This window comes from Ctenocephalides felis, unplaced genomic scaffold (assembly GCF_003426905.1).
Source record: "Ctenocephalides felis isolate EL2017-DRISC unplaced genomic scaffold, ASM342690v1 CF-g0.4_SCAFFOLD_01170, whole genome shotgun sequence".
In the NCBI taxonomy this organism is placed as follows: domain Eukaryota; kingdom Metazoa; phylum Arthropoda; class Insecta; order Siphonaptera; family Pulicidae; genus Ctenocephalides; species Ctenocephalides felis.
In genome coordinates, this window is record NW_020537324.1 from 83,181,714 (window position 1) to 83,194,176 (window position 12,463).

The following is a 12,463-nucleotide window of genomic DNA, read 5'->3' on the forward strand; positions in this document are numbered from 1 at the left end:
CACTAGTTTAATATACATATTATTACCAGGGTCGCTCCTGGGCTCCTAAGAACCCGCATGCCATTTTTTTTAGCACGCCCCCTTCCCTATTATTTTACCTGTTTTAACAGTTTATTATTAAAATTATCATTAATTAATATTTGGCTTTTAAAACATTTTACTTATTTATTTTGGGCATTTTATGCGATTTATTCTATTGAGCAAATCATAGAGAGCAAAAATTCTAGCTTTTCATTATTAACATAACACTGGTACTTCATGCTGGATTATTTTAATTTTATTAATTAAGATGTCTAAAATTGCACTTTAAACGTCTCCTAATTGATACCGTAAGGGCCGAATTGTATGTATTTATATCTTTACTTTCCCATTTGTTGTTTTAAAATGAAATTTAAAGATTAGTAAAAGATGCAAAAAAATTATATACTTCTTGAATTAAATTTAATAAAAACTATATTGAATATTTCATATCCGAATCTTATGTTGGCGCCCCCTAAGGAGTGCGCTCGTTTTAAAGGTAAAAAAGGTATTTTTCGCATGCGTCGCATTAAAGGTAGGACCAGCCCTGATTAATACTTAATTTCATATTTCAAGTGAATTAATTTGTCAAATCCTGTTCATATGTGTATAATTCAATCTGCTAAACCATGTACTGTATCTTATATTTTTTTTAATTTCTGGCAGATCCCAGCTGCTTTTTGTTAATAATGATGTCAATATTTAATTTTTCTCATTCATTCATATTCTAATATTGTCTAGACTCATAAGTAAATTGAAATTTTTGGCCGATGACAGTTTTCATTGCCAAACAATATCTCAAATATTTTCAAATGTCAAACAATGATAAGCGGGTTTTTGTAACTTTTCCATTTATTTCTACAATATAACTATATTTTTATAATCACATACATCCTAAAAAATCCCCTTAACAAAATTCAGAAAGATTTATCAAAATCCGAATAATCGTTTAGGAGGATTATCTTTCATACATCATTACAGAACAATTTTATATATAAGATATACATATACATATATAAATACATTTATATATTATTTTTAATCTATAACTATTTTAGCGGGTTATCAAAACGTTCCATGTAAATGTTTAAACAAAAGAGTTCATGAAAAGTATTGATAACATAATTTATAATTATAACAATGATTAATACTGATTCGTAGAAAACAAATGTTAAACTTTACGAACATCAAAGAATAAAATATAACATAATAAAAAAATTTGCTAAAAACATATGTATATATGCTCTTATTTAGTATAGTATATGTAGTATACTATAGGATAGGAGATAGGAGTATATGTATATATACTCTTCTTTTATCTATGTATATATGTATATCTTTTGACTGTATCTGATTAGCAACCAATTCGTCAAATTAAAAAATTGAATAATATTATAAATACTTTTATTTATACGTTTCGACGTTTGTTAGGTGTCATCGTTCAGGTATGAATTGCCAAGTAGAACAAAAAGCAAAAGTATCAAAATAGAAAATATGAACGCAACTTATAAAATCCAAAAATATTAATTCATTTTTTTCATTTTATCGAACATTTTGGGATTTATAATTTTTATTTTTTTTTTGTGTTTCGATATATTTTGATGTTTCATAAAATTATTATAAAAGTATAATGATATACGTGTATACAATTTGAGTATTTATGTAAAATTCAATGTATGTATTTGAGTCAAATAAAGCAAATTTTCAAATTAAAAAAAAATATAAAAAGTAAGGCGATTAAGAATGACCTAATCTCAATTTTTATTGATTAGATCAATTAATTACACACATCGAAATATGTCTTAAGGCAAAATATGCACTTACACCTAATTTTAATAATATTTAAATAATTTCGTTAATTTTTTCTCCCTTAGGTTTGAGAACCATAGGAAAAATGGCGGATGACGTCACTCCCTCAGCTGTCATCTCTGACAGTCTCACAAACACACACAAAAATGGACACATTATAATTTGGCATGTGTGTTTATTTAAAACTTTCGCAAAAAATCCGAATAGATCATTATCAGAAATAATTAGTCACAGCACAAAATGGTTTAGCAAATACTGCGCGACAATAAACCAAGTCAGTCAAATAATAATAAATATTTATGATAGATAATCCAAATTGCTAACCTTGTGATTTATCTTAAATATGTAATTATCTGCAAAAAGGATCTGTTGATATATTTTTAAAATTTGATTGGTTGAATAAATGTGCCGTGGTTAAAACAGTGCTGAGTGCAAATTGAAAAATGTTTAGTTTTGATTTTAATACATGATTTGTGGAAAGTTATTGAGAGCACAACCATTAGTAATAGAAATCCACAATAGCATTTCTTTGTTTCTTTCAAAGTACATTTATTTCTATTTCTCCTATATCAATTCCTCTAAGTTTTAATTTTATTTCCTTTCAGATTTTTACCACATCACACAAACAAAGTATTACTAAATAGTATTCTTCTACAATGGATGCTCCGATAGAAACATCACACAAAGTTTCTTGGCGTAATTTTATAGGTTATGGCATTGGACATGTTTTAAACGATGTCTGTGCTTCAATGTGGTTCACATATCTTTTAGTATATTTTCATCTTGTGCTCGGATTCAGTTCTGCTCAAGCTGGAGTCGTTTTACTAGTTGGACAGGTAAATGAAAACTTGGAAATAGTCACAGTTTGACCACAATTTTAAGTTGCACTTAAATTTTCAATTATCATTGTTGTATTATCTTTTATCCAGATTGCTGACGCCTTAGCAACTCCTTTCGTCGGTTTTCATTCAGACAAAACTGATGACTGGTGGTTGTGCAGATACGGACGTAGGAAAACATGGCATTTATTAGGTACCAAATTTTCTATTAAATTATCTTATATATTCTATTATATTTTTATTAAATGTCCTTTACTCAGGAACTTTATGCACAGCTGTAGCCTTTCCTTTTATATTCTCTCCTTGTGTCGGATGCACAAACAGTCACGCATGGGCACAATTGTTTTACTATTGTGCATTTGTATGCATTTTCCAATTCGGCTGGGCTGCTGTTCAAATTAGTCACCTGGCTCTTATACCAGAACTATCAGCAGATGAGCATGATAGAACTAAATTGGCTGCTATAAGGTAAATTTCATATTTGCATTCATATGCATGTGAATATGATTAACAAGTCAATTATATTTTGCAGATATAGTTTCACAGTTTTTTCAAGTTTGTTAGTTTATGCCGTAACATGGAGTTTATTAGAATCAGCATTACCAGAGTCTGATGCCGGTCCCAAAAATGCATCAATGCTTTTGAATGAGTATAGTTATGATAATATGTCATATTACAATAGTTTTATTGCAATGAGTACAGGGTTAACGAGTGGAAAGATTTTGTTTGATTCTGAAAGTGTGCAACCTAATATATCGGAAGAAGTTGGAAAACAAGTTGGTCCTGATGATGCTATTAAGTTTCAAGAAATTGTTTTAGTCGGTAATAATAATAATATAATGTATATGTATATATATATATATATATAAATATATATATATATACATATATATATATATATATATACATATATATATATATATATATATATATACATATATGTATGTATTTATATTATATATATCTTTTATCCAAGGTTTGTCCTTTGGTGCTTTATGTTCTGCCCTATTTCACATCCTGGTTCGAGAAAAAAATCAAACAGTATTAGAAAGATCAGAAGCCGGTACCGGATCCAGAACAACATTCAGTCTACTTAAAGATTATAAAACGTACCAGGTGAGCATTTTTTTTAAAGAAATTATTTTTTAACTAGTGGTGACTGCACATAAAATATAGTCTATATAATTCAATTTGTTAGATTATTATTTTTTAACTAATGCAGTCATGTTTTGCCTTACTTTACTAAATCACCTTACAAAAACTAGTGGTACAAATTGCTGGAACTTCCCGTACCGAAAAATAAATTAAAAAAAAAAACTTGGAAAAAATTAGATTTTCGGGAAATTTTGAAGTTTTTTGAAACAAATTGACTTTTTTAAAAAATTTGATTTTATTTTATTTAGGATTTTGATTTTTTTTTTAAATTTGGAACATTTTTTTAAAGCGCGCTGCATAGGTGATTTGGAATCGAAATATCAAAGCGCGCAAGCGCCGCATAGCCGTCTAACTTGTAAATATTGGTACGGAGCCCATAAAAATGTTCTCAAAATTTTTACTTATTATAATTTTTATAAAATATCTGAAAATACCAAGTGCATATATTTAATGATCATTTTTGACCGCCAAATGGCATTTTTTTCTACGATTTTTACTAGATCTCCGAAACCGCTAGACCTGCCTTCTCAAAAATTTAATGAGTTCTTCATTTCGTCAATACAAATAAAATGTTTTTTGAATTATTTAAATCGGACGCTCCGTTCTCTTAAAAACTGAGTTACCGTTTGTGGCACTTTTTACCCCGTATCTCCGAAACGGCTAGACCTGCCTTTGACGAAAACTAATCAGCACGTCTCCTTATCAATAGGAATCGAATGTTTTTTGAATCAATCAAATCGGTTGAACCGTGTTCGCAAAATCGTCGACGAAAAATTGTATACACACACGTACACACACAGTCATTTTTTCTAAGGCATGCCAAAATGTTCAGAAACCTCTGAAACGTAAAGATATATAAAAAATTTTATTTTCGATTTTTTTGCGATTATTTTTTTGCGAATTGCTGGAACTTTCCGTACCACAATTAAATATTCGAGCAAAAAAATTAATAATAATCAATAATTATTGATCAATGATTAATAACAATATGCTTTAAATATTTTCAAAGAGATAATTATAATCACTACATATTTATTTGTTCAGTAACGATCTTATCACTCAAAACACTTGAAGATGTTTACATTAAGAAGAGATGCCGAATGAATCCAACTAAGGATATATTTCTTACGAGTAGAATATCGCATATGAAATATATACAGTTTTAAACTGATTTGTAAATTTATAATTTATATTTTAAGTATAAAAATTTGTATATTTTTGAAAAAAAAATTATTGAAATTTTGAAATTTGTTTGAACCTTGCAAGTGAACTTTAAAAATTAAAAACTAGGTACGGAACCCAAAAAAAATGCAACAAAACTTGTTTTTATTATTAAAATCTCTATAAAATACCTGTTAATTTATAGTCTAATGGTCATTTTTGTCCGCAAAATCGCATTTTTTTCACTTCCGAAACCGCTAGACCTGCATTCCCAAAAACTTCACCAGTTTTTAATCTCGTCAATACAATAAAATGTTTCTTGAATCATACAAATCGGGCGCTCCGTTCTCTCAAAAACTGAATTACCATTTTTGGCACATTTTGCCCCGTATCTCCAAAACGTCTAGTCCTGCCTTCGCCAAAAACTAATCAGCACGTCTCCTTATCTATTCGAATCGAATGTTTTTTGAATTATTTAAATCGGTTGACCCGTGACGAAAATTTGTATCCGCACGCACACACACACACACACACACACACACACACACACTTACATCCATTTTTCTAAGGTATTTCAAAATGTTCAGAAACTTTTGAAACATAGAGATATGCAAAAATTTTCATTTTCATTTTTTTTGCGATTTTTATAACTTAGCTTGGGGGAAGTTAATTAAACCAGTACTAGTTTAATTATTATTATTACAGGTTGCAGGAATGTACATGTGCACCAGACTGTTTGTAAATCTGACACAAGTGTTTACACCATTGTATCTGCACGAGACTTTGGAAATGTCGGCTGGTCAATTAGCCTTAATTCCTTTGGTTATGTTTATAAGTAGTCTGGTGACATCACCATTGATACAACCGATTAATAAATGTTTTGGAAGAAAGGTAATAATAATAATAATAATAAACTATTAGAAGAAAGCAAAATTAATTATACAAAATTTATATTTCAGTTGGCTTATGGGATCGGAGCAGTGTTAGGAATATCAGCTTGTATATGGGCCAGATTCGGCAACGGCGAGTTTTACATCACGTATTTAATATATGTCGTAGCAGTATTATTTGGTATGTTGAAATTTAAATACAGTAGAACTCCAATCATCCGAACTCCAATTATCCGAACTCCGACAATCCGAATCGCCGATTATCCGAATCACTTTCAGAAAAAAAATTGTCCAAAAAAAGTCTAAGTGCGCTATTATTCTTTGACGGAGATGTTTACAAAACAATGATTTTTATTTCTAAACTTGTACATAAGTACATTTTATTTATATTTAAAACATGTGAAAATGTCATGTTTCACTCATTTAATTCAATAAAAAAAATAGTGCAATATCAAAACGTAACTTTTTTTCTCTCCAATGGCAATTTTAAAAACAAACTCCGATTATCCGAATATTTGATTATCCGAATGGATTCCGGTCCCCATTAATTCGGATAATTGGAGTTCTACTGTATAATATTAATCCAAATGTCCAAAATATTAATTTATCATCTATCTTTTTCAGGTGCTGCTGGTTCAATTCTTCTAGTAACAAGTTTAGGAGTTACTGGTGATTTTATAGGCAAAGACACCGATAGCGGTGCATTAGTTTATGGATTGATGAGCTTTACTGATAAACTTTCGAATGGATTGGCTGTGATTGTTATACAAAACTTGTAAGAAGAAAAAAAAATATTTATATAAATATAACAATTAGTTTGATTGACGTTTGTTTTTTCTTTTCAGGGAAAGCAAATTTACTGGAGTGACATTCTACCGTGACGTCCTTACATACGTTTGTGGAAGCTCGGCTTTGCTTGGTGTTATCTTTTTAGCGTTTTTCAAACACGGAAACGGTAAATTTATATACAAATATTAATCTGTATTAATTTATATATACAGGGTGTCCCAGAACTCAATGTCAAGCAGAAATGGTGTGATAGTATTGACTGTAACTGTCCTGAAAAATCCTAGAAATTATTTTTATCTTATGTTGTTTGGGAGTTATGAACTTTGGAGTTTATATTGGAACTTTGGTGGAATTATGACCATTTTTTAGGTTAATGTGGTTAATTTTTATTATTTTTGCTCATTTAAAACTTTGGAACCGTAATCATGAATAACATTTCTAGGACCAGAGAAAAAAAATTGACCAAATTGTTCCAAGTTTTCCAAAATTAAATTTTTTTGTTGAGCTATGAATTTAAAATTAGGTAAATGGTAAAATATAATAGAAAAAATGTACATTTTGACAAACTTGTCAAAATACTTTAGCACATTTTTTTCAAAGGAGAAATTCTCAAAGTCAACTGATTTAAAAAAATTAAATTTATGGTTCAAGAAGTCTTAATTCTTGAAAACTTGAAGCAATTGTTATTATTTTTTATTATGGTCTTAAACATGTTATTTACGATTACGTATCTAAAGTTAATAAACATTAACCACAATATCCAAAAATTGGCCCAGTTTTACCAAAGCTCTAGGTTGTACTTGAAAACTCATAATTATTAATTTATTAACTCATTAATCATATTTTTTTCACACCCTTTCAAATTGACATTGAATTCTGGGACACCCTGTATATGAAATTAAAGTTGACACTCCAGTCTGTATTTTGGTTTGTCCTTTTTTTCGTAACAAATGTAAAATTGCGGCCGACAACCGTTGAGTTCTGGGACACCCCATAAATATATATATATATATATATATATATATATATATATATATATATATATTCTAATCAATATAAAAATAGTATGAGAGTTTTTAGAAATTTATTTCAAATCCATACGTTTCGGCTAGCATCTTAGCCTTCATTCAGTGCAATCGATATAATTATAAAAATTAAAACTGAATAAATAATATGTAACAATAATAATTTAAAAAAAAAAACACAGTTATGTGTCCTAATATGTTTTCATCTGTTTAGGAAACAAAATTGTAAGTGTTTTTACTATTATTATTATTGTTTTTCTATGAAATTTCTTACATGTTATTTATTTAGTGTTAATTTTTATATTTATGTGTATGTGTGTCCGGAATTATTTAATAAATTACTATATTTCTTTTCAGACAAAAAATCTCAAAAAATAATAAAAAACAGTAAGTTTTCCAGTTGTTTAATCTCGACGTTTCGGAAAAAGATTTGTTCCATCATCAGGCTTTATTCTGCGAAAATTTGGTCCACATCATTGTTTGAAAAGCACTAGTATAAAATTGATATTTGTTGAAAAAAACGAAGTAAAAATCTTTTCCATTATTTGTTAAAGATTTCTATGTCAAGATTTCTTAATGCTATTTATTAAGTGCATATATAAAATAAAATATCAATTTTGTACTAGTCAAACAAGGATATGGACCAAATTTTTGCAGAATAAAGCCTGGTGATGAAACAAATCTTTTTTCGAAACGTCGAAATTAAATAACTGAAAAATTTACTTTTTTACATTATTTTTTGAGATTTATTAGAAAACACACACACACACATATATATATATATATTTTTTTTTTTTTCAGGTACGCCCCCATATGAAAGCCTCCTCGACAGCAGAACAAACATCAACGAAGAAATAACATCAAACGAAAACCGGCAAATAAATAACGCATCACAAAACGCTCCCCGAGAAGTTTTATAATATTTCTATTACTTTTTAGTGATATTTTTGTATCTAAGATTTATATTTTCACATAGAACTCAATTTCTGTGCCTTTGACGACCACAAAGTGGTCGAAAATGAATATACATATTTGTGATATGGTTTTAAATCAACAGACCAAAAGATATTACGAAATTATTTTATCACACTTTTGGCCGGTGTACATAATAATAATAATAATAATTTTATAAATGACATAAATAATAGTTAGGATATAATTTTAGCTGAATTTTAATAATGTTGATAATCTCAAATATTATAGTTAAATATATTTTTATAGCTAACATGCACAAATAATTAATATTCCATCACATAAGTGATTAGTATTTGAATTTGCTTTAAGCATTCAAACATTTCCGAATGATCTGTGATTTAAACTTGCAATAGATTTAAATATTATGTAAACATACTATTGATTTATTAATACAGTTTAGATTTTGCAAAACACACATGAGTTTTTATTATAAATAAATAAATAAAAACTTACATTGATCCACTACTAACAATTTTTCAATTGGTTCTGAACGTCGGTTTGCTGACTCTTGGTTTTGGTTTGAAAATACTTTCATCGATTATATTTTCTGTTACATCAGGAGCAGGTATGACCACGTGACCAGGTTCAGGCAGCAGCAAGTGTGGAGCAATCAGCATAAACAATTGCTGAAAAATATAATAATTATATAAATAAATCACTACATAACTTTCTCTTTCAACTTAAAAACAAATTTTTCTTTATATATTAACTTCCCGTAGGGTAGTTGTAGTTATGGGCCGAAAATCGAAAATGAAAATTTTTGCATTTCTCGACGTTTTGGAGGTTTCTGAACATTTTACTGGCATACCTCAGAAACTAAATGGATGTGCGTGAGTGTGTGTTTTGTATGTCCGCATTTTTTCGTCCACGTTTTCGGGCGCACGGATCAACCGATTTGAATGGTTTAAAAAACATTCGATACCTATTGGTAGGGAGATGTGCTTATTAGTTTTTGGTTACGGAGATATGGCGCAAAGAGTGCAGAAAATAGAAATCGAGTTTTTGAGAGAAAGGAGTATCGAATTTGAATAATCTAAAAAACATTCAATTTGTAATGATTGGGAGAAGTGGTTATTAGTTTTTGGCAAAGGTAGGCCCAGCGGTTTCGGAGATACAGAGCTAAATGTTAAAAAAATGGCAGTTTTTGAGAGAACTAAGCGTCCGATTTAATTGATTCAAAGAACTTTCTGCTTGTTTCAACAAAATAATTGCTTTTGGTTAAAAAATTGTTTCTAATTATTTTTTTCAAAAAATATTTTTGTAATTTTGGATTAAAAATTGAAAAAAATACCCAGGCTAAGCACAGTATAAGCGCCACACTGGTACAAATATTTACCCAAGTGCGTTTAGACTGTTTATGTACTGGACCACTTTTCCAATTCCAATTTTGTGAAAACAATTGAAAAATGTGAAAATGCCGCCAAGCTAAGTACAGTATAAGTGAAAATGTCGAATAGAATTATCTGCAAATGCGTTTAGACTGTGACTATGCGGGATTTTCAATTTTGTGTAAATTATATTATAGGCAACTATTTTTTTTTTTTGAAATTGAATTCGAAATGAAATAACTATTGGTAATGTTCTGGAGATAAATTGATTTATGATTTATAATTTACATTTGATTTGCTCAGATATAACAAGATAGCAAAAATAATGAAAGTTACAGTATTTGTAATATATTAATAATTATTATTAATTAACTTAATAATATATTTGAAAACGTTTAAAATTTCTCGAATATTTCATTACGGTACGGGAAGTTCCGTAAATAAAAACTTAAGGCACAATGCCATAGACCACTAGTTCTTTACTTATTTTGTTTTGTTTTTCAAATAATGTTAATTTGATTTTTGTGAGTGTTTTTCCAGGTGTGATACTGTTATTAAATAAAAAAAAGCTGAATGATGACACACATACCGTGTCGAAACGTGTAAACAAATAGAACATTATTTATTGTTCTTTTAATTCAACAATTGTCTGAAAATTAACATTAACTCAAAGTCGAACAAAAAAATCTAAAGCTTATAAATATATTAATTATATAATATTTATGCAAAATTTCAAATAGATTGTTAAATTGATAATATTATAATCGATTTTCAATTATTTATACAATTAGGAAAGTTTTTGGTTAAATGTACTCTTACCTCTGCCCATGGTAGCATTCCTTGTTTCGAAAAACACAATTGCCACTGTGGTAAACCCAGATGAGCAATACTCATTCGAAGATACTGCGAGAAAGAATTTGCCAATAACGTCCACTGCTGTTTGTTATTGTTATGCTCGGATGGTAAATCCAGTAACCAGAATTTAGGAGTTTTTTCAGACTCTTCATATATCATCAACACCTAAACAAATAAAATTATAAAAAACACAAACATTAACACATACATGTTTATCTATGCATAAACACTACTTTTATCCAAGTTTACCTTGGCAAGATTATCAATGTTATCAAACTCTATTATCCTGGACTTTTGTCCAATCCTCGGGGCATCTTCAACTGGATTTTGCTCCAACTCGTCTTTTAAAGTAGATAATTGTACAAATTCGGTGATGGAACGTATATGCATATACCCAACCTCTCGCAAGTCTTGAGCTGTGACAAAAATCGTTTTTGTATTAAATCAATATCATTTTATATAATACATAAATAATGTAGCTTACGTGAGTACTCATAGCTCCAGACTAATTTCAATCCATCAGTCGACAAGTAGAATTCTTTTAAATCTTGTGGCAAAATGCAGCAATGTCTTTGCTCCCAGGAATTTAATAACAAACGTTCACATGCTTGTTTTTTGTAAATTATTACATTTCTTATACGAGGAACATTTTCTAAAATCATGCTAAGTAAATTTTAAACACGTGATAAAATAATTATGTTGTATATCTTACCCAAAACATTCGGCAAACCGAGTAATAAATTTTCATAAAAACTGTCTTCTATAGACATTTTAATACAAATTTTATATAACAATTATAAAACTTATACAATAAATTTAAAAGCACCGCCATTAGTTTACTTCTGTAACCATAGTAACTGTTGGTACCATTGTTCACTTTTGACAGATAATTTCATAACCTAAAACTGCACATCTAATTCCTTTGACAAATTGCATAATAATATTATTAACGCAGAATCACTCATAAATCATGGCAAATATCGTGAGAAAAGCTGTACGTATATATATTATAACATTAATAATTTAGCAGTTACTTTTATAATAGTAATAATTTAATTGTGTGTTTTTGATATTATAGACAACAGGTCTGACAGGTTTGGCAGTATCGCAAAATCCTCATCATACTTTAAGCGTTCTTTATGGCAAAATTTTAAGAACTTTGCAAAAAATGCCCGAGGAAGCAGCTTATAAAAAATACACTGAAAGTATCATCACAGAACGAGCAGCCATTGTACAAAATGTAAGCCCCATAATAAAACTTATTATTAACATAAATAGGTTTAATTGATTATTGTTTCATCCTTTAGACTCCTGATATAGCAGCAATCGAAGAAAAAATTGGTTGTGGCCAAGTCGAAGAGCTGATTGTACAAGCTGAAAACGAATTAACTTTATCCCGCAAAATGTTAGCATGGAAACCGTGGGAGCCTTTGATGAAAGAAGCTCCAAAAAATCAATGGAAGTGGCCTGCTGGTGTAAACTAAGTATGATTTCGCAATATGTAGTTATCAAATAAAATATTTAACATAAACCATTGTGTGTTCATTACGAAATTAATATTTAATTAAAATTATAATTACAATTAGATACAAACAATAGTTCATTATATTATAATATTA

General features: G+C 28.9%; 3 protein-coding genes across 3 annotated transcripts; 2 read left to right on the forward strand and 1 right to left on the reverse strand.

The window, feature by feature from the left end:
* The first annotated feature begins 1,987 nt into the window (after positions 1-1,987).
* LOC113365718 (major facilitator superfamily domain-containing protein 12-like) lies at positions 1,988-8,780 on the forward strand. Its single transcript, XM_026607243.1, has 11 exons — positions 1,988-2,101; positions 2,433-2,663; positions 2,757-2,859; positions 2,927-3,134; positions 3,199-3,488; positions 3,643-3,782; positions 5,688-5,873; positions 5,942-6,053; positions 6,497-6,647; positions 6,718-6,827; positions 8,488-8,780. The coding sequence occupies exons 2-11, from the start codon at positions 2,484-2,486 to the stop codon at positions 8,604-8,606; spliced, it is 1,599 nt and encodes a 532-aa protein (XP_026463028.1). The 5' UTR covers positions 1,988-2,101; positions 2,433-2,483; the 3' UTR covers positions 8,607-8,780.
* Positions 8,781-9,137: 357 nt separating this feature from the next.
* On the reverse strand, positions 9,138-11,506 carry LOC113367808 (tubulin polyglutamylase complex subunit 2-like). The gene is made up of 4 exons (XM_026609388.1): positions 11,329-11,506; positions 11,094-11,260; positions 10,809-11,009; positions 9,138-9,287 (listed from the first exon to the last, which is right to left on the reverse strand). Exons 1-4 carry the CDS (start codon positions 11,504-11,506, stop codon positions 9,138-9,140), a joined length of 696 nt encoding a protein of 231 aa, XP_026465173.1.
* Positions 11,507-11,719: 213 nt separating this feature from the next.
* LOC113365722 (NADH dehydrogenase [ubiquinone] 1 alpha subcomplex subunit 5-like) lies at positions 11,720-12,370 on the forward strand. Its single transcript, XM_026607249.1, has 3 exons — positions 11,720-11,838; positions 11,923-12,084; positions 12,152-12,370. The coding sequence occupies exons 1-3, from the start codon at positions 11,815-11,817 to the stop codon at positions 12,326-12,328; spliced, it is 363 nt and encodes a 120-aa protein (XP_026463034.1). The 5' UTR covers positions 11,720-11,814; the 3' UTR covers positions 12,329-12,370.
* Positions 12,371-12,463: the final 93 nt, after the last annotated feature.